The sequence below is a fragment of the Aquarana catesbeiana genome, linkage group LG01 (assembly GCF_042186555.1).
Source record: "Aquarana catesbeiana isolate 2022-GZ linkage group LG01, ASM4218655v1, whole genome shotgun sequence".
Taxonomy (NCBI): domain Eukaryota; kingdom Metazoa; phylum Chordata; class Amphibia; order Anura; family Ranidae; genus Aquarana; species Aquarana catesbeiana.
In genome coordinates, this window is record NC_133324.1 from 366683436 (window position 1) to 366704291 (window position 20856).

At 43.0% G+C, this 20856-nt stretch overlaps 1 protein-coding gene across 1 annotated transcript in view; it reads left to right on the forward strand.

Moving 5' to 3' along the window:
* The window catches only part of SLC35D2 (solute carrier family 35 member D2), a 184851-nt gene that overhangs the window by 122983 nt on the left and 41012 nt on the right, over positions 1-20856 (forward strand). Inside the window, exon 11 of the mRNA XM_073633125.1 lies at positions 3140-3222. Within this exon, the coding sequence (XP_073489226.1) occupies positions 3140-3222 (83 nt within the window). The remainder of the gene's footprint in view (positions 1-3139; positions 3223-20856) is intronic.

Consider the following 20856-nt stretch of genomic DNA (forward strand, 5'->3'; position numbering starts at 1 on the left):
TCTCCCTTCAATTTGCTATATTGTTCAGATTTCGCACTAAAGTCAGCCCCAAGCCCATGTCGTTAAAGACATACTCTCTCTATCCTCTCAATCCACGGTGGCTCCAGGCCTACTCCACATGGGGTACTGCTGAACACTGGAGGCCCAGGAAACACTCAGGTGAATCTTCTTACCAAGCTGCCAGATTCCTCTTTACTATCCCATCACTCATTCCTGACCTGAACTGGTTACAATGTCCATGCGTTCCAGGCATTGGCTGTATTAGAGATCTCCCTGAAAGAATACCTGACCAGTCCACTTATACACTTATGACAGCAGCCCAAACCATTACCCTTCTGCTGTGTGTAGACTCCTGCCAAGCTGAACTTGGCTTATCCCTGCAGATTGTCTCTACTAAACACATCACAGAGGCACCATTAAGTTAAACAAAACCTACTTGCATAGATTTACACATTTTTAATGTTGGGTGCTGCGGTATTCACAAGACTGTTCTTGCCATACATTGCTGTGATTCTCCCCTCTACTCCCATGTAGGCTCCAGCTTCCTCCCAAAGTAGGGAAGGCAAGAATGCACAGTTTGGTCCCTACATCCTTCTCCCCTCCCTCCCTCACTCATCACTGCTTCCTTAAATATCCTGATTCTACCTTACTTAAATGACAAGGGCCAAACCACTAAAATAGTAGTACTAACTAACAAGGGCTGCACCCTGCTAAGGGGTTACTTTAACATGAGGGAGAATGCCCAAACACAAACAGACCAAGAACAAGTAAGAGCTGCATGGATATAGTTCTGTAGCTGCAAGACACAGTTTATATGGTTTCCAGCTGTCCACTTCACACACACTCTCTGGTGCACAGGTTCAGCACAAAGTATATTTTAACAATGTTGTACAAATAAATGTCTGTGAAGGTATAGTTTTTTTTATTTTATTTTATTTTTTTTTTAAATGTTGTGCTACTGTAGGGGCCACTGATAAAAGCTGGTTCTTCTTTAAAAGTACAGAGTCTGCCCACCACTGCAGGAACCAGTCAATTAACACTGGCTCCAATAACAGTCCAAGGGACAATGTATTGCTTGAAGAAACTTAAAGTGACATTAAAGGTTAAATTAAAAAAACAAAAAAACAAACCTGTTATACTTAACCTGCTCTGTGCAGTGGTTTTGCACAGAGCAGCCCTGATCCTCCCATTTTCAGGTCCCCCAATGGCGCTCCTGCCTCCCCCTCTTCAGCTAGTGCCCCCGAAAGCAAGCTTCTTGCACTGGGGCACTGGTGCATGCTCGCTCCCAAGCCCCACTCTATGCCTCCATAGGACACACAGAGCTACGGCTCGGCCCTGCACCTTACTTTCTCCTCATTTGCTCACTGGCTGTGATTGACAGTAACAGGAGCCAATGGCTACTGCTGCTGTCTCAGCCAATGAAGAATGAGAGACCCGTGAGAAGCTCAGCTCTTGTCCACGTCACTGGATCAAAAGGGAGCTCAGATGAGTATGGGGGGGGGCTGGGGGTGGCCGCTGCACACAGAAGGTTTTTTTACCTTCATGCATAGAATGCACAAAGGTAAAAAACCTTGAGCCTTTAAAGCCACTTTACCAGTAGAGGGGTTAGGATATGGAGTACTTCATGACGATTGGCACATAGCAATTAGAGGACAGTCTTCTACTTAATTGTGAGTATTGGTCAGTCTTAGACCTCACAGATGAAGACCACGAGACAAGTTTTCTTTGGCATCTAGTTACCTTGTGCCTATGCACAACTACTAGTAGCCAATGCGATTTCCAGAACACTGCTTAGCCGCAGGGATCAATTTAGGGTCTTTACTTACAAGATCCCAGGACAGCTGCCACCTTACAGCTTTCCCTAGGCACAATCTAGTGCATGAAACAGTCCTTCTCCAGACCAGGCCCAGCTCTCTAGTGCCTCTGACTATTTATCACCCTTCCAGCCCCATTCTGGACACTCCTCTCTAGGGATTGGCTGAAGCATGATAAATATTCAGACTGGTTATTTGAATTTCCTACCCTACACTCTGGAAGCTTTTTCCAGACACAGGGTGAAGCAATTAAACTCCCAGCCTGTGAAACCCGGAACAAATCAGGACAAACGATCACTACTCCCTTGCTTACAGAAGGAGCCCAAAAACGAAACGTATCTGGCATTCTACCATAGGAGGGTGCTACACAAAGAAGAAACTGTTACTTGTATAGAACAACAGGCACTTCCAATTAGATGCACATCAAGCCTCTCCAATTGGTTGCATGTCACACCCCTCCAGTTGAATGCATGCCACTTTCCGATTTCTTGTTGAACGCTTTGGAAGTCCTATAAACTAGGTTGCTTTAATAAGCAAATAGCAAACCACTCCTGTGCTTACCACTGTACCCACACATCCTGTATTTTATTGTTGGATATTGGGGAAACTCATTGCAGTGATAGGCCAAAGGTGAGGTACAGGAGGTGAGAGGATATGAGAGTTGGCTTCCAGGTGTTCTACAACAAATGAAGAGTGACATGTGAGCACTCGGAGGTACCGATTATACAGTGTTAATGGTAATTTCTTTCTCAGATTAACTTGAACTCATTGCTACTCATTACACTGAGCTGTATGTATTTGCATCTACTAAATATTTAAAGTAAACCTGACAAAATTTTTTTTTTTTGCTGATCTCCTTTTGAAAATGTTAGCTTCAGGCTATCACTCTGATAATATGTCTTAATACTGTTTTAGATACTGACCCCAAATTGATTATGTTGATAGCTTTGTACTGACTTCACCTAATGCAAGCAAGCATTTTCAGAGAGGGCAGCGATGGCAGCCTTCCTCTTGTCCCCTAGGCAGGTGTACCAGCTAAGCTCTTGCAGTCTAGCAGGCTTAAAGTTTCTTTGGGGTTAATTTACTAAAGGCAAGTAGACTGTGCAATTTGCAAGTGCAATTGTTCCAAAGCATAGTAAATGAGGTGAAACTTCTCATTGTATAGAATACCCAATCACATGTAAGGAAATGAAAACACAGCATTTTTGCTTGCACGTGATTGGATGATGGAAATAAGCAGAGCTTTCCCTCATTTACAAAGCTCTGGAGCAACTGTACTTGCTAATGTTAATTTTAAATTTTCCTCTTTTCTTTTTTACCCTTAGAATGTATCTGTTGCCTACATCGGGATTTTTGTCGGTGGAGATTACAGTTTCTCCTGGTTAAATTTTTTAGGTTTAAATATTTGGTAAGTACACATTGAAACATGTTTACATTAAGATTAGATTTTCTAAGTATTAAATATTACAGTGCTGGACAAGTCCCCAAAATCCATTTAGTACATGAGCATAAAACATTTTATAGCTGTTGCAGATATTGCCTTTTCTGCTGTTGTGAGTTTCTTGTGCTAGGTTGCCCTTTTATTTAATGTAAGCAGCCTGAAACCAACACCTCCTCCTACGCTCAATGTTAAAGATTAGAGGCTAGCCTCAATTGACAATTGGCGTGTAACATCCATACTGACACATGTAATTTTAACCTGGCTTTTTTTGTTAAAAAAGGTATATTTTAATATATTGCAGTTGTCTGCCAACAATAACTATTTATTGAATCCTTTAGGCTTTATAATAGTAGTGTTATCCATTAAAACTGATCTGTTTTGAAATATAATCTAAGGCTGGGCTCACACTTAATTCGTATGTGGCTCACAGCAGGGGTCCGGTGTGTCCCTGTTCTCCGTTTCAGGGACGAATCAGGCCAGAATTTTTGCCTGAATTCAGACCTGAAACTGAGTGAAAGACGCATAAGACTCCTGTGCAGTCCTCTCTGCGGCCACCATGGAGATATGTATACCAAATCCATTGAGAGCTGGGCACACTCTCCTGTAATGCAAATTGGATGCGGGGAAACCAATCCAATTCACACTAGTGTGAAGCCAGCCCAAAGGAATAAGGGTCGGTTCACACCTGAATCGCACAGGACTGTGATCTCTGTTTCTGTACGATGCAGTAGGGTGCAGTTTTCAGCCCATTCATTTGAATCGCACCAAAAGTAGTGAATGCACTACTTTTAAAAACACACTGCAACCAGATTGCATGGTACTGCGGTAATAAGCAATCTGCAATTAAGGTGTTTTTAGGAATACATTGGCAATTGCACACCCAGTGCGTTTTGAACGTGGTGCAGGAAAACGCACATGGAATGTGGGTTTCACGCACCGTGTTCTGGTGTGAACAGGCCATAAGTGCACTTTCAGACAAACTGCACTTATTCTTTTTTCCTCCCTCCACTGACCTAATAGATCCCATCCTCCCTGTCCACAGATGCATACTTAAAACATTTAAAATCAGCAGCTACAAATACAGTATAACATGTATTTTCAAATCTTGTGACGTGCTAATGGTGTACCACACCCACGTGAAGAATCAAAAATTGTGGCGCTATCCTAAATACACATGTGTTGACACTATATCCAGTGCAAAAAAACTAACTAATCTAATGAGCACATTATTTCAGGTGCAAAAAAATCAAAAAATCAAAAAAAATTATATATGCATAAATAAATCAAATAAATGCTTTAAATAAATACAATACCTAAAGTGACTAAGTGTTGATGATAACAAATTAAATGTGTGACTCCTTCTTCAAATAATAAAATAATGACACCATATACATTAATAAAAGTGACTAATGCATAAAGTCTATGATGAATACACACAAATGTGTGAAAAAAGTCCGTGATAGTGGTTCAATAAAACACAACAACTGTGCCACAGCAAATCCTCAGTGTTTCTTGATATTAAATGGAACCTTCCACCACACCTCTGTGTTCCGTGCTCCCTCTCCCAATAGACAGTCTCTCACCAGCTCTCTCTGCCTCCACTCTCGTATGAGGCTAACAAGCATAGGAGTATCCAGGCTACCAGCAGGGGTTAGGTTTATTCCATCCAGAGATTTCCTCCATATAAGAATGAGAAAACTCCCATATTGGGAGTTTTCTCATTCTTATATGGAGGAAATCTCTGGATGGAATAAACCTAACCCCTGCTGGTAGCCTGGATACTCCTATGCTTGTTAGCCTCATACGAGAGTGGAGGCAGAGAGAGCTGGTGAGAGACTGTCTATTGGGAGAGGGAGCACGGAACACAGAGGTGTGGTGGAAGGTTCCATTTAATATCAAGAAACACTGAGGATTTGCTGTGGCACAGTTGTTGTGTTTTATTGAACCACTATCACGGACTTTTTTCACACATTTGTGTGTATTCATCATAGACTTTATGCATTAGTCACTTTTATTAATGTATATGGTGTCATTATTTTATTATTTGAAGAAGGAGTCACACATTTAATTTGTTATCATCAACACTTAGTCACTTTAGGTATTGTATTTATTTAAAGCATTTATTTGATTTATTTATGCATATATAATTTTTTTTGATTTTTTGATTTTTTTGCACCTGAAATAATGTGCTCATTAGATTAGTTAGTTTTTTTGCACTGGATATAGTGTCAACACATGTGTATTTAGGATAGCGCCACAATTTTTGATTCTTCACGTGGGTGTGGTACACCATTAGCACGTCACAAGATTTGAAAATACATGTTATATGGTTTATATCTACTAAGTGGCAGCTTTAGGTATAGTTTACCAACTGAAGATAGTCATCATCTAGGTTGTTGTTCCGAGGCGCAGTGGTGGTCTACTAGGTATAGGGTGGCTATTATACTTAGAGGTACCGTACAAATACAGTAGCTGCTGACTATTAATATTAGGACACTTACCTGTCCATGAATCCAGCAGTGTCTTCACGCCAGCCGATTTTTCAATTGGCTGTCGGGTGCTGCCATCTCCACTAAGGGAAACTGTCAGTGAAGCCTTGCGACTTCCCAGCCGGTTCCCTACTGCGCCTGCGCTTTGTGAATTGCCCGGAGCAGGGAAAGGTGGAGGGATGCCGAAATTCCAGCTGATCTCGCTATGGTGAAAGCCTGGTATCCCCCCCCCAAAGTTGCCAAATGTGGTAGCGGAGGGGGGAGGCTAACAAGCAGAGCTTCCCCTTTTGGGTGGAGCTCCACTTTAAATGCACATTTTTTTGCAGGTAAAGGAGCCTGTAAAGCATTGCACCAGCGAGTACATTCCATACTGGCAAGCAGATACAATCTGACAGGAAGAGTCACTGAAACACCATGACGCTCCACAGTGTCGTGGTAGTTCATTGAATACTACAAGCTGACTACCCCAAAGGATAATCGAGGCTTGCAATTCATTCACACACAGAGCTATGTGAATGAATGACGCTGATTTCAAAAAGTGACAGCTACTACAGGGAATTTCTCCTCATACTGCTGTCACGGGGGGAGAAATCGCACGTCGGCTGCAGCATTGAGAACCTGTTACATGTTCCAACCTAAAAATGTAGGAAGCCTCCCTGCTGTCAGAATACAATAACTAAGTGGGGAGGATTCCTTCATCCACCTAAGTCCTGCTGGTTGAATGAAAAAAAAACTGACTCACCTATAGGCTGCTTTACTGAGTTCCAACACCCTGTAGCCTCCTCTGTTTGTTGACATCCAACGCCACAAGTCCTTTTTCCCTGCAGTTGCCAGCACAGTAGGGCTCTATAGTAGTCTATGGGCCTCTACTGAGCAGATACGGGCAGGGAGAGAGGACTTGTGGTGCTGGCTGTCAAAAAACACAGGATCCTGCCTGTGTTTGGTTAGTATGCATCTGATGAGGGGGAAGGAGGGAACTGTTTATCCTCCTTTATTTTAAAGTGCACTTATCCTTTAACCCCCTTAAGGCTGTCGCCTCCCAGCCCTTTAAGGGGTTTCAGATGCCAGGAGGCAGGATGGGGTTTAGGATCATGTGACCACCGTGATTGCCTGTCACAGCTGTCACATGAATCAAACAGCTCCCGATTGCTACTTGCTTTCCTTTGGGTGTCAGTAACTGTGGCAGGAGTGCGCAGAGCACGCGCTCTCTTCACATGTTTGTTTACATTTTGGTTTGCAAATATAGGTCCTCTCTGCGTCAAGGCCCATCCGCCGTGAGGCCGCATATTTGCATACTGTCAGCGCTAAGAGGTTAAAGTGTAACTTTCAGTGGTATATTTAACAGACCTGAAAGGGAGCAAATAAGAGAAGTTCATTGTTAAGGTTTGCATACACTTAAAAGCTATATTCCTGGAATGGGTAATGATTACCAGAAGCCATTACCCCTTTGCCCCCTTTTTTGCTTATTTTTTTCCAATTATATTTAAACATTTAAAATTAGCATTTTGTTTTCTTATGTCATGTAGAGTATGTAGCGCTGTATTTAAAAATTATTTGTAACAGAAACATCATTTTAGTGCCTAACAAAAAGGTCAAATCGGAGAACATTTTTTTTTTTTTACTTTAGTTTCCAGATTGAAGAACAAATATTAGTATATTAATTATAAAAAATGGCTCTGTTTTTATAATGCTATTATGATCAAGTCATACTAGTTTAACCATGTAACAGCGACTGTCATTTCTGCACCCTGCACTGACCCGGAGTACACTTTGGCATCTTCACCTGCACTGCCTGTCCTATATAATTTGGAGTTTTTTCAGTATGACTATATTTTACTAATTCAAAGCTCCAGCAAAAGACCCCGAAAAAAACCATAATAAAAGGGGTAATTCATAATAATTCCCTATTATAGTGGCAGCAAAAGGATCTGCACCTCTGTTTAACCAGTGACAGGGGCAGTCATCTTAGAGTTTGCCCATAGTTGTTACTGTATGTCAAATCCAGTATAAAAGCACAACCATTGTGATAAATTTAAGCGTTGTTAAAGCTGAGTAGCATATTTTAGTCCACCAACCAAATATAAAGAGGACAAAAGAAGCTGCTGTGTCATTTTAATGGAAAAGTAACTTAAAGCACATAAGGTAGAAACAAGGAAGCCATTGCCAGCTTGTTTTTGAAGGTAAAAGTTGAGGCTGTCATACATATCCTTGCTGAGTAACTGACCTTAAACAAATGTGCAAGTTGGATGCCCTGATAATTCTGTAGTAGCATGGCTGTTCTGGGCCAATGGCTAAATAAAGCCAAACCCCAGCCTAAGCATTCTAGTTTGTTTTGGATAGAGCAGGGAGGGTTAGAACCACTGTATGTGACCTTACTAGGGAGATTTACCTTCATGATGAGACATTTCCTCAACAGGGACACAGACAAAACACATTTTTAGTAGGGGAAGGATTGGAGCTTTTGACAATGGTTTTACTGTTATCCATGCCTTCCTGTCCTGGTGCAAACTACATGTCCTATTTCTGGTAAGGCTGGATTCACACCTATGCATTTTTAGTGCTTTTTGCATTTTGCAGATTTGCACTACAGAACGTGTTTCATAGGAAACCATGGTAAATGGACTGTAGTGCAAATCTGCAAAATGCAAAAAGCACTAAAAATGCATAGGTGTGAATCCAGCCTAATGCCCCATACACACGGTCGGATTTTCCGACGGAAAATGTGTGATAGGACCTTGTTGTCGGAAATTCCGACCGTGTGTAGGCTCCATCACACATTTTCCATCGGAATTTCCGACACACAAAGTTTGAGAGCAGGATATAAAATTTTCCAACAACAAAATCCGTTGTCAGAAATTCCGATTGTGTGTACACAAATCCGACGCACAAAGTGCCACGCATGCTCAGAATAAATAAAGAGATGAAAGCTATTGGCCACTGCCCCGTTTATAGTCCCGACGTATGTGTTTTATGTCACCGCGTTTAGAACGATCGGATTTTCCGACAACTTTGTGTGACCGTGTGTATGCAAGACAAGTTTGAGCCAACATCCGTAGGAAAAAACAAAGTCCGACCGTGTGTACGGTAGGGCTGCTGAAATTAATCGCAGCATCGATGCATCGCGATTCGGGTGTCCCCGATGCGGCATCGATGCATGCGACCCGAAAAATCGATGTCTGGCCCCGCCCCCTCCCGGGAGAGCGCTCCGTGCATAAAGCTGTTTTTAGTGTGTGTATAATCCGGTCATGTGATTCTCAGCCGCGCCTCCCTCCTCTCAGTCTCTCCTGGTGTCAGCTCCGCCCACTGACTGGAGCTATCAGGTCAGAAGAGAGGCGGGCGGGGCTGACATCAGGAGAGACGTGAGAGGAGGGAGGCGCGGCCGAGAGTCACATGACCGGAATATACACACACTAAAAACAGCTTTATGCACGGAGTGCTCTCCCGGGAGAATTCACTGCAGATCCTGAGATGTGACAACCGGCAGAACACCGGCCCCACTGCTCATTACAGGCTGCCAGAGCAGCATGTAAGTAGGGAGGGGGGGGAGGGCGCTGTGACTGACCATCTCCTGTGCCATGTCCCCAGTGTCTGACCATCTCCTGTGCCATGTCCCCAGTGTCTGACCATCTCCTGTGCCATGTCCCCAGTGTCTGACCATCTCCTGTGCCATGTCCCCAGTGTCTGACCATCTCCTGTGCCATGTCCCCAGTGTCTGACCATCTCCTGTGCCATGTCCCCAGTGTCTGACCATCTCCTGTGCCATGTCCCCAGTGTCTGACCATCTCCTGTGCCATGTCCCCAGTGTCTGACCATCTCCTGTGCCATGTCCCCAGTGTCTGACCATCTCCTGTGCCATGTCCCCAGTGTCTGACCATCTCCTGTGCCATGTCCCCAGTGTCTGACCATCTCCTGTGCCATGTCCCCAGTGTCTGACCATCTCCTGTGCCATGTCCCCAGTGTCTGACCATCTCCTGTGCCATGTCCGCAGTGTCTGACCATCTCCTGTGCCATGTCCCCAGTGTCTGACCATCTCCTGTGCCAGTGTCTGACCATCTCCTGTGCCATGTCCCCAGTGTCTGACCATCTCCTGTGCCATGTCCGCAGTCTGTGACCATCTCCTGTAGCATGTCCCCAGTCTCTGATCATCTCCTGTACTATGTCTGCAGTCTCTGATCATCTCCTGTAGCATGTCTGTCTGCAGTCTCTGATCATCTCCTGTAGCATGTCTGTCTGCAGTCTCTGATCATCTCCTGTAGCATGTCTGTCTGCAGTCTCTGATCATCTCCTGTAGCATGTCTGTCTGCAGTCTCTGATCATCTCCTGTAGCATGTCCGCAGTCTCTGATCATCTCCTGTAGCATGTCCGCAGTCTCTGATCATCTCCTGTAGCATGTCCGCAGTCTCTGATCATCTCCTTTAGTATTTAGGAAGAGAGCCTGGAGCTCCTCTGCTGTCTCTTTTTTTCTTAAGAACAGATAGAATAAAAAAAATGGAGTTCTCCTGACTACTTTAATTTTTTTTGATGAAAACCATGAGCACCTGTGGACTTGCGCTGTAATCGTGATGCATCGTGATGCATCGCGGAATCGAATCGAATCGAATCGTTGACTTGATAATCGTAATCGAATCGAATCGTGAGGCCAGTGAAGATGCGCACCCCTAGTGTACGGGGCATTAGAGTGTTTCAGAGACAGAAACTGAGGAAAAACCTTGCCAATGGGGTTATATAGAAGAAAAGTCCCAGAGAAATTTATATTGCAAACTTTTATTAAAGTCTTTGTATTCTTTTTTGTTAAAAAAAAAAATAGAAGCATAGCCCCTCAAAAAGTGGATTTGTTAACAAATTGATGCTGATAGAAATCCAGATATCGCCACAGAATTTGGATATACCATCGTCATGTACAAAAGAAGACTTTATCCATATCCGTAATAACGATACCACAGCCTGGAGAAATGTAAACCTTTCTCCACTCTACCTATAAAGAAAATGTTAGAGAGCGTTAATAGTGAAGCAATAGTACATTTGACAATCCAGAGCACCAACAATTGTTGTCAGTAGAGAAATATAGAAGTTGCCACTGTTAAGTTCCTTTTAGCAGTATCAAAATGAATGGTCTATACTATAGTAATAATCTGTATTTCCTCCCTTCATGGAATCTGTGAAAATTTTAACTGAATGTTTTTGACATACAAACCAGCGGTGGATTGGTGTCTGCATTCCTAGTTTTTAAAAACAAAGTAGATTAGATTTGAAGAATCTATTTTCAACATTTTTTATCCTTTTATGGCATTAACATTCATCAATATGTTTACATCTCATGTTAAAACAATTCTAACACTGGACATTTCACAAAACTTGGCAGCAGAATGGTAACATTTCATAGCTCATTGCTGCGTGCTGATATACAGTCAGGTCCATAAATATTGGGACATCGACACAATTCTAATCTTTTTGGCTCTATACACCATCACAATGGATTTGAAATGAAATGAACAAGATATGCTTTAACTGCAGACTTTCAGCTTTAATTTGAGGGTATTTACATCCAAATCAGGTGAATGGTGTAGGAATTACAACAGTCTGTATATGTGCCTATACACAGCGTATATTGATTGGTTTGCACAAAAGTTATAGCGTCTACAAAATAGGGGATAGTTTTATGGCATTTTTATAATTTTTTTTTTTTTTTTTTACTAGTAATGGCGGCGATCAACAATTTTTATTGTGACTGCGACATTATGACGGACACGTCGGACAATTTTGGCGCAATTTTGGGACCATTCACATTTATACAGCGATCAGTGCGATTAAAATTGCATTGATTACTGTGTAAATGTGACTGGCAGTGAAGGGGTTAACACTAGGTGGCGCTGTAGGGGTTAAGTGTGTCCTAGGGATGTGTTCTAACTGTAGGGGGATGGGCTAGCTGTGACACATCACTGATCATAACTCCCGATGACAGGGAGCAGAGATCAGTGACACTGTCACTAGGCAGAACGGGGAGATGCTTGTTTACATTAGCATCTTCCTGTTCTTCCTCTCCATGAGACGATCGCGGGTATCCCCGGCTGGCGCACGCCGCCGGCAGCGCACACGCGATGGCACAGCGGCAAATTCAAAGGGACGTACAGGTACGCCCATTGCCCAACCGTGCCATTCTGCAGACATACATCGGCGTGCACCGGTCGGGAACTGGTTAAGCATTATTAAAACCACTGCTCCCGAAAAAACATCCGTTTTTAAAACTTTTTTTTGCATTGATACATGTCCCCTGGGACAGGACCCGGGTCCCCAAACACTTTTTATGACAATAACTTGCATATAAGCCTTTAAAATTAGCACTTTTGATTTTTCACATTTGAGTCCCATAGACTTTAACCCGGTTCGCGTGTTCGCACAAATTTTTGGTCTGTTCACATGTTCTGCTGCAAACCGAACCGGGGGGGGGGGTGTTCGACTCATCCCTAGTAAGCTGTAATATATTACATGTTTGATTTTTCAATTTCCAAAAACTTGTGGGAAAAAAAAACGACATGTTCAAAAGACTCATGCATCCTAGATTATGTGTTGAGGTGTTTGCTTTCCAAAATGGAGTCATTTTGTGGGCGTTTCCATTGTCCTGGTGCTCCAGGGCCTTCAAAAGTGTAACAGGTAGTCAAGAAATTAAATATGTATTTTATGTCTCTAGAACATCTGACGAGGCTCCCTGCATGTTGGACCACTGTATGTAGCCAGGCTGTGAAAAAGTCTCACACATGTGGTATAGCCATACTCAGTAGGAGTAGCAGAATGTGTTTTGGGGTGTACTTGCAAGTATGCATATGCCATGTGAGAGAAATAACACGTTAATATGACAATTTTGTGAAAAAAAAAAAGGAAAAAAAAACTTTGTTTTGCAAAGAATTGTGGGAAAAAATTACAACTTCAAAGAACTCACCATGCCTCTTACTAAATACCTTGGATTGTCTACTTTTCAAAGAGGTCATTTGGTGGGTATTTGTACTTTCCTGGCTTGTTAGAGTCTCAAGAATGAGATACTCCATAAGTACATCAGGTATGATCAACTTTGAGGCTGGGTTCACACCTATGCGAATTGGATGCGGGTTTCCGCATCCAATTCTCATAGCAGAAGAATGTAACCGGCTCTCTATGGAGCCGGTTTACATGTCTCCGGGGCGGCTGCGGAGCGCACTTCACAGAAATGCTGTGTGTCTTTGCCTCTGTTTCAGGGCCAAATTCAGGCAAAGATTCGGCCCTGATTCGTCCCTGAAACAGAGAACAGCGATGGACAGCGTTGGTGTGCGATCCGCGGCTGGTTTAGGTTTGAACCGAGCCTCCGTGATTGGCACCATAGCTTGTAGATTCTATAACTTTCATAAAGACCAAATAATATACACTGATTTTGGGTATTTTTACCAAAGATATGTAGCAGTATAAATTTTGGCCAAAATTTATGAAGAAAAATTGCTAACTTGCAAAATGTTATAATAGGGAAAAAAATGCAGTTTTTTACAAAATTTTCGTTCTTTTTTTTAAATTTTTTTTTTATTTATAGCACAAAAAAATTAAAAAGCCATTGGTGATTAAATACCACCAAAAGAAAGCTCTATTTGTGTGAAAAAAGGACAACAATTTCATATGGGTACAGTGTTGCATGACTGAGTAATTGCCATTCAAAATGTGAGAGCACTGAAAGCTGAAAATTGGTCTGGTTAGGAATAAGTGCCCAGTGGGCAAGTGGTTAATACTGCTTGGAAAAAGTTGTTGCCATTATAACTTAGTTTAATTCATTTCATTAGTTTTTTTCCTTACCATAAGGCCCCTTTCACACTGGGGCAGTTTGCAGGCGTTATTGCGCTAAAAATACCGCCTGCAAACCGCCCCTAAACAGCCTCCGCTGTTTGTTCAGTGTGAAAGTCCGAGGGCTTTCACACTGAAGCGGTGTGCTGGCAGGACGGTAAAAAAAGTCCTGTCAGCCGCATCTTTGGAGCGGTGAAGGAGCGGTGTGTTCACCGCTCCTTCACCGCTCCTGCCCATTGAAATCAATGGGACAGCGCGGCTATACCGCGGCAATACCGCGGCTATAGCCGCGCTGTACAAGCGGTTTTAACCCTTTTTCGGCCGCCAGCGGGGGTTAAAACCGCACCGCTAGCGGCCGAATACCGCCGCAAATACGACGGTAAAAAAGTGCTAAAAATAGCGCTGTTTTACCGCCGACGCCCCCACCGCCCCAGTGTGAAAGGGGTCTAAAAACTCACTTGGAATTACTTAAACAGTAAACTTTACAGCTCTTGCAATAGAAGATGAAACTTCTGTATGGTTCACAAACGTCTCTAATGCTAGCACCCCTTAATTTATTTAATCTCTTCAAATTGTAACATTTGTGCTCAGGCAACAGGGTTTTTACTTCCCTTTTCCTTTCTTTAGGCCCCTTTGCACTCTCAGGCTCGGTTCACACTGGGGCAGCTTCAAAGTCGCCAGACTCTGAAGACGCCCCACACATCGCGATTTCAACGCGGCTTGCAAAGGACTTCTTTAAGAGAAGTCAATGTAAGCCGCTCCGAAGTCGCCCCAAAGTAGTGCAGGAACCTTTTTCTAAGTCGGAGCGACTTGAGTCGGTTCCATTGCACTGCATGGAGTGTGAACTTTCAGGCGCCCCAGTGTGAACTGACACTTAGGGAGCATTCTGCCTGATCTCCTCTGAGCCCACACTTCTATAGAGTGGCTGCTTTCTCTTTAGAAGACTGACTAACCTGCTTAGCATTAGCTTTCATTGTTAGCTGGCTTCTGGTACCCATTTGCTGCAGATTTTCAGACCTACATCTCTCAAGCATGTCACCTTTCTTGTCACTTCATCCTGAACTTGCAATGCAAAGGTTCTCTTATGGCAACATAATTAACTTAAAGTGGACCTTGCCCCCTTTGAGTAAAAAACACATTGGTATGCACCTGTTCATGCTAATATGAAATTAATTAAGTAGCCCACTGCCTCTTGGGATAGCGGTGATGTAGCAATCCCAGAAGGCAGCGAGGCCTGGCCTAGGCTGGGAACCCAGAAGTATCACCTTGCAGCACAAAATGTAACAAAAATGGTAAAAAATAGAATAAAATGTTCTAGCATTTGTGTAAGGGGGGGGGGGGGGCAGGATAAGATGATATAATTTGTTCAGTTTTGCTTTACAGCTCACAAATGAGAACTGCTAAAAAAAATGAACTTTATTAGGCATAATCAAACCAAGTCTGATGTGTCTACCCCAACTGCCATCACCAAAACGTTCACTCCCCAAACTCCCCTCCAAGACAAAAACCCCCCTCCAAGACAGTCTCCTGGTACCCCTGACATTTGCAGCAGTTAGAACAGTAGTTTCAGCCATCTGACTTTTACAGCTTTTGCATATTTCACATTTATTGTTGCTTAAAATCATATTTTTTTTGTCAGAGGAATAACCCCAATAAACCCATAAGAAATATGATTAATCCTTTATCATCTCTTGAGGGACACAGAAATTTGCACACTGGCAAACTGAAATAAATGTTGAAAGCCAGCGCCTGTATAATCTTGCATCTAACCATTATGTCACTTTGGCTAATATCCTAGGTGGTTGGATTTTTATTCTCAGCAAAGCTGAGAAAAAGTCTTGACTATATTTTTTATATTCTTTTTTAATATATTGTTCTCTTTAACCAAGATACTTGGTACACTGTAGGTATTTGTGACCTTAAGGCGCTGGGCTCTGCATTGTGGTGCTTTTCAGACCTTTGTGTGTTTTTTTGTTCGCTACAGACCACTCTTCTGGTCCAGAGCCATGGCACAGCCTCTGATACTGTGACCATTGGGCACTGGCATTGTGGCGCTTTCTAGACCTTCATATACTATGTCAGTTAGCTGCTGAGCATTGTCAGAGTCCAGAGCCGTGGCACAGCAGTAATGGTCAAGGCTTGGGGATTAAGCACTTATATCATCCACCAGTTGAAGTGCTGCATGTATGGTCCGTGCTTTCTTTCCTGCTATGTAGCCTAGAGGAAGTATCATCCCACTGCTGATTCTGTTCCTGAAGCACTAAGTGGATTTCTGCTCTTTGAGTCATTGCAGGTGGACAGTGGAACAGAACCAAACACCTCCGACTGCTTCAGCACCAGCTGCCAGGGTTTGTGAGTAGTTAAGGCCCTGACCTGCTTTGGACCTAGTTCCCCAGCACTGTGGGCCAACATGTCTTCTCAAAGACGCAAAGGACAGTCATGCTGCTATGAGTGACCTCCGCTAATGGTTTTGGGGGCATTTACCTTGAGTCCCTAGATGGAACTGATGCTTCTATTGTGTAACCTGGGAACCCTGTCCTTATATGGTCTTCATCTTGGGCTCCAGTCACACCCGTTGACAACTGAGTGTTTTGTAGCTTGAAGCTCCAAAACATCCAACAAAATGTCCACACCCGAGCATACTGTTGCTTGTAGCTCTAAAAAGTGCATGAGCTTCTTTTGACCTAAAAGTTTCAAGCTAGAAGAGTTTTTGTCCCCAACAGACTTTAATGAGGGTGCCTGAAAATTGCACGCAAATGCGAGAAAACACACACACGTGGTTTATTTACTAAAGCTAGAGAGGGCAAAATTAGTCACAATTCTGCAGAGAAATCAATCACCTTCTAACCTCAGCTTGTTTAATTAAGCTTTAGCAATAAAACCTGGAAGCTGATTGGTGTTTCTGTAGAATTGTGACTAATTTTTCCCTCTCTAGTTTTAGTAAATTTTCCCTAGTAATTAGTTTTCTATTGGCTAAAAATAATTAAAAAGAGACACTTAAGCCTTAAGCACTTAAGCAAGCAAAAACACCCGTACAAAAAGCCTGCAAAATGACAAAAGATGCTCAGCTCAATTGTGAATGCAGTTATCGAAATGTTATAGAAATGCTTTATCATGTTTTGAATTTTTTAGACTAGGTTCAGCTGAACTCGCACCATTTCATTCCCACATGTCAGTCTCGATTTCGGTGGCGATTTTAGAGACATCTGTATGGGTTTCTGCACAGATGTCAATGAAAATCTTACCCCGATATTGCAAAAAGTTGTACAGAAACTACTTTTTGAAATCGGTGCGACGCCGCAAATGTGGCGTTGCAGCGATTAGGATGGTGCCATTGCCGCCGATTTGACATGTCAAATCGCACCATTGTGCACCAGGGCTTAAAGAGATTTGAAAGAGCGCTCACTTTCAGAAACGGTAGAAAATGTCTTCAGTGGGGGAATTTTATTTATTTGTCTTCAACTAAACAGACTTTGCCTTTTTTTTTTTTGCAGCCAAGAAAAAAACAAAAGCACTCAGTTAGCCTTAGAAGAAATTTAAACAGGTGAAAGGTTGGGTCCCAGGGGGAGCAGCTTGATTATAACTGGAATGGTTATGGTCCAGTAGAAGTAGGCAACAATTTTACGTAAAAGATAATAGAACCTAGGTCAAATTCTTGCAAGGTCTCCTAGAGTTTTTTTTATTTTCTAGTTTTTTAAATGAGAAAATAGGAAATTGTAGGAATAAAGTATTTTGGGGGAGGGTATGGGGGTTTTATAAAAGAGAGGGATATTGGAATTTTTTTTGGTCAAGGAAATGAAAAAAAAAAACTGTGATTAAAGCCTCGTACACACGATCCAATTGTTGGCCAACCGAGTGTCAGATTTTTGTCTTCAGGGCATGTGCCTGGATCTTGTCTTGCATACTAACGGTACACTTGTATACTAACGGTACACGCTACAATTGTCGGCCAACAAACACGAATGTAGTGACCTACTACTAGACGAAGTACTACGAGGAATTTCAGCTCTTGAGCGCCACCCTTTGGGCCCCTTCTGCTAATTTTGTGTTTGGTGAGCATTGATTCCGAGCATGCGTGTTTGTACTTTCGACTTTTGTGTGACGGATTTGTGTACTGACCATCAGAAAATCTGACAACAAACCGTTGTCTGCCGAAAATTTACTAGCATGTCATCCAACATTTTTTGGCCAAAAGTTGGACAACAATTGTCAAAAGGAACATACTAAGACCCCATACATACTATTCGATTTTCTGCAGATTTTTGTCTTCAGATTTACCAAAACCATATAATATGAGGTCAAACCTTAAGAGTTTCAATTTGTATGCAATCAGGCAGGCCCTTACACTACATGGTTTTGGTAAATCTAAAGGAAATCTGACAGCAAAAGTTGTATAGTGTGTATGGGTTCTAACGGTCAGATTTTAGAACAACAGTCTGTCAACAGACAATCCCCTGCCAACAATTGGATTGTGTGTACAAGCCTAAAGTGGTTGTAAACCCTTACAGACCACTTTCACCTACAGGTAAGAATAGATTAAGGCTTACCTGTAGATGCTTGAAATATCTCCTAAACCTACACGGTTTAGGAGATATTTACTATTTCCCCGTACGATGCGTTCTTCTGCGCATGCGCCGATGAATTCGGTGCATGTGCACTCTTGAAAGGGCACGCTGTGCCGTTTCAAGCTGGGTTCATGCTGTGACTGGCGGCTCCCGCACACATGCGTGGGAGTGACGTCACGTGACCTCGACCAGTCACAGAGCCGAAGTTCGCGGCCCCAGAAGGAAGAGGGGTGAAGAATGGACGCTCGCTGCCAGTGAGGAAATCGGGGACATCACAGGCTCCTGTGTCAGGTAAGTGACACATAATGGGCTACTATGCGATGCATAGTAGCCCATTATGCTTTACCTTTGCAGGTAAACAAAGAGGAAGTAAAACCCATCAGGGGTTTACTTCCTCTTTAAGGCTAAATAGAGACTTGACTCTGACACCTTGGCTCCATACCTCTCAAAAATCAACAGCTCTGCTGTCAAATGCACAATCTATAAGATTAAGGAATTTTATTTATCTACATATTTGAGAAAATGCCTCTGATCTGATTTAGGCCTCATGTATGTGGGCGCATTTGCCCATGCAATGTAAACCGGCTTTGTGGTTTTGGTGCCTGGTATGTCCTGGTGCTGCATACAGCCGCCCATAGACATGAATAGGATTTTTAACGGGGCTGCGACATTGCAGCAGATAGATCGGACACTTGGGAACCAGTTTCATTTTTTCAGTGATCAATGCTAAAAATATGCACTGACATTGTACTAATGGCACTGGCAGGCAAGGGGTTAACATCAGGGGCGATCAAAGGGTTAAATGTGTTCCCTGGGTGTGTTTATAACTGTATGGGGGATGGGCTGCCTGGGACAACACACAGATCCGTCTTCCTGCATAGCAGAAAGACAGGATTTCTGTGTCATCCCTGACAGAATGGAGATCTGCCTTGTTTACTTTGGCAGATCCCTGTTCTGTCCCTGTGGGGAACGATCGCAGGCGGCCAGCGGACATCGAGTCTGCCAGACCCGCTGATTGGCTCCCCCACTGGCCAATCGGCACGCGTGCCCACAGAAAGCCGTGCAGGAGTCTGACGTACACCTACGGCAATTTGCGCAGCCGAGCCAACCTGTTGCAGTAATACTGTGATACTGTGGCGACTGGTCGGCAATCGGTTAAATCCAAAACCAAAAATGCAATATATTGCAGCTTACCAATCATTAGATGTAGTGGCTGTACAGTAATGTGTAGTTTTTTTTTTTCTTTTAGGCTTTTTCCCCCTCTGTTTTACCCCTGGAGAAAACACTCATGTGTTTGTACTGTTGTGTAACCCCACACACATCCAGATTTGTTTGATTTCTTCTTTTTTCTTTTTTTCCTTTTCCAAAGCGCCCTGTATGCGTTACATTCATCAGATCTAGGTTTGGTGTTCTTTTACGCATTGTTTTCTTAATTGTGAACCACGGGGTGGCGCCCAGATGAAAGCGAGTTCTGGTTGCCGCCCTGTGGTATAAAGGTGATGGTTCAGTACATCGCCCGTGCCCCAGGAAGACGTCACGTATGACGAAACATGTAGAGCGGTGCTACGTACTGACGCCATTACGCCCCACGAGACCCCGGTACACGGGTGTTCGTTTGTTTGTTTTTAAGCTTGCCGGCTAATTTTAAATGTATTTTGTGGTCTTTTCCGCTTGCTAAAACTAAAGCAATAAAGGCTTTTTAGTGACTTTATTACACTATTGGAATTCTTTGTTGTTTACACTCACGGGCTTCGAGCCAAAGAGTGATACCCTTAGATTGGAGTTCCAGTTCCCCTCCTTCTGGGTATCACGGAGGTCTGAATCCAACACAGAGATCCCGGAGACACAGGAAATCCATCTGTCCCTGCAGAGGGCTGTATCTGCTTGCGTTTAAGACCTCACCATCGAGGGGGTCCCTTCTGGTAAGGGCACTTACATACTAAGTGGGATTCATCTCCAACTGGGGACTTTCTTCAGATCTCTTCTTTCCTCCTTTCCTTCTTCGGAGAAGGTTGACGAACCCTGGATTTTTGTCTTTTCATTTCTTTCATCAGTGTTTTTGTATTTATTTATTTGTGTATGGACTCAATTTTTCACTATTCATTAAGCTTTTTTTGTCATGTTTATAATTGTCATTTTTTTGAGTGTTTATAGTTACAAGCGCAACTTATGTTTTTTAGCATTGTTGTTCACCATACAGATATTTGATGGTTTTTGTTGCAGCTGTATTTTAGATAGATATCTCTAGCGCGGTATTTACTCTCTTTACATTTTTTTACTACTCCTTACCGACCTTTTGGCTTGTTCATCAACTGTGCTCCTGCCTGATCCCAGCCAGCTACTACTCATTACTGACCTTTTGGCTTGTTTTCATCCACTCCCCTTTCCGATAGTTCCCTATCTGCTTCATGCGCTACCTGACTCCTGCTTGCTCTCTTCCTGGTGGGGCTATTCAGGGGGCTGCAACCTGGCATTAGCATGCAGCCAAAACCCGTCTTCACCATCTGGATCTCTGGCGAAGACCGGTATTGCTTAGACCCCACCCCTTGGGTAAGCCTGTGTCATTTGCTAGGGGGATCTGGTGGTGTATTTATCCAGTTGATTATTGCATGAACCTCTCTACTGCAGCAGCCACTGGCCTCTGAGGCTGATCCCAGGTACTAGAGCTGCACGATTCTGGGAAAAATGAGAATCACAATTCTTTTGCTTAGACTAAAGATCACGATTCTCAAAAACTTTTTTGTGTT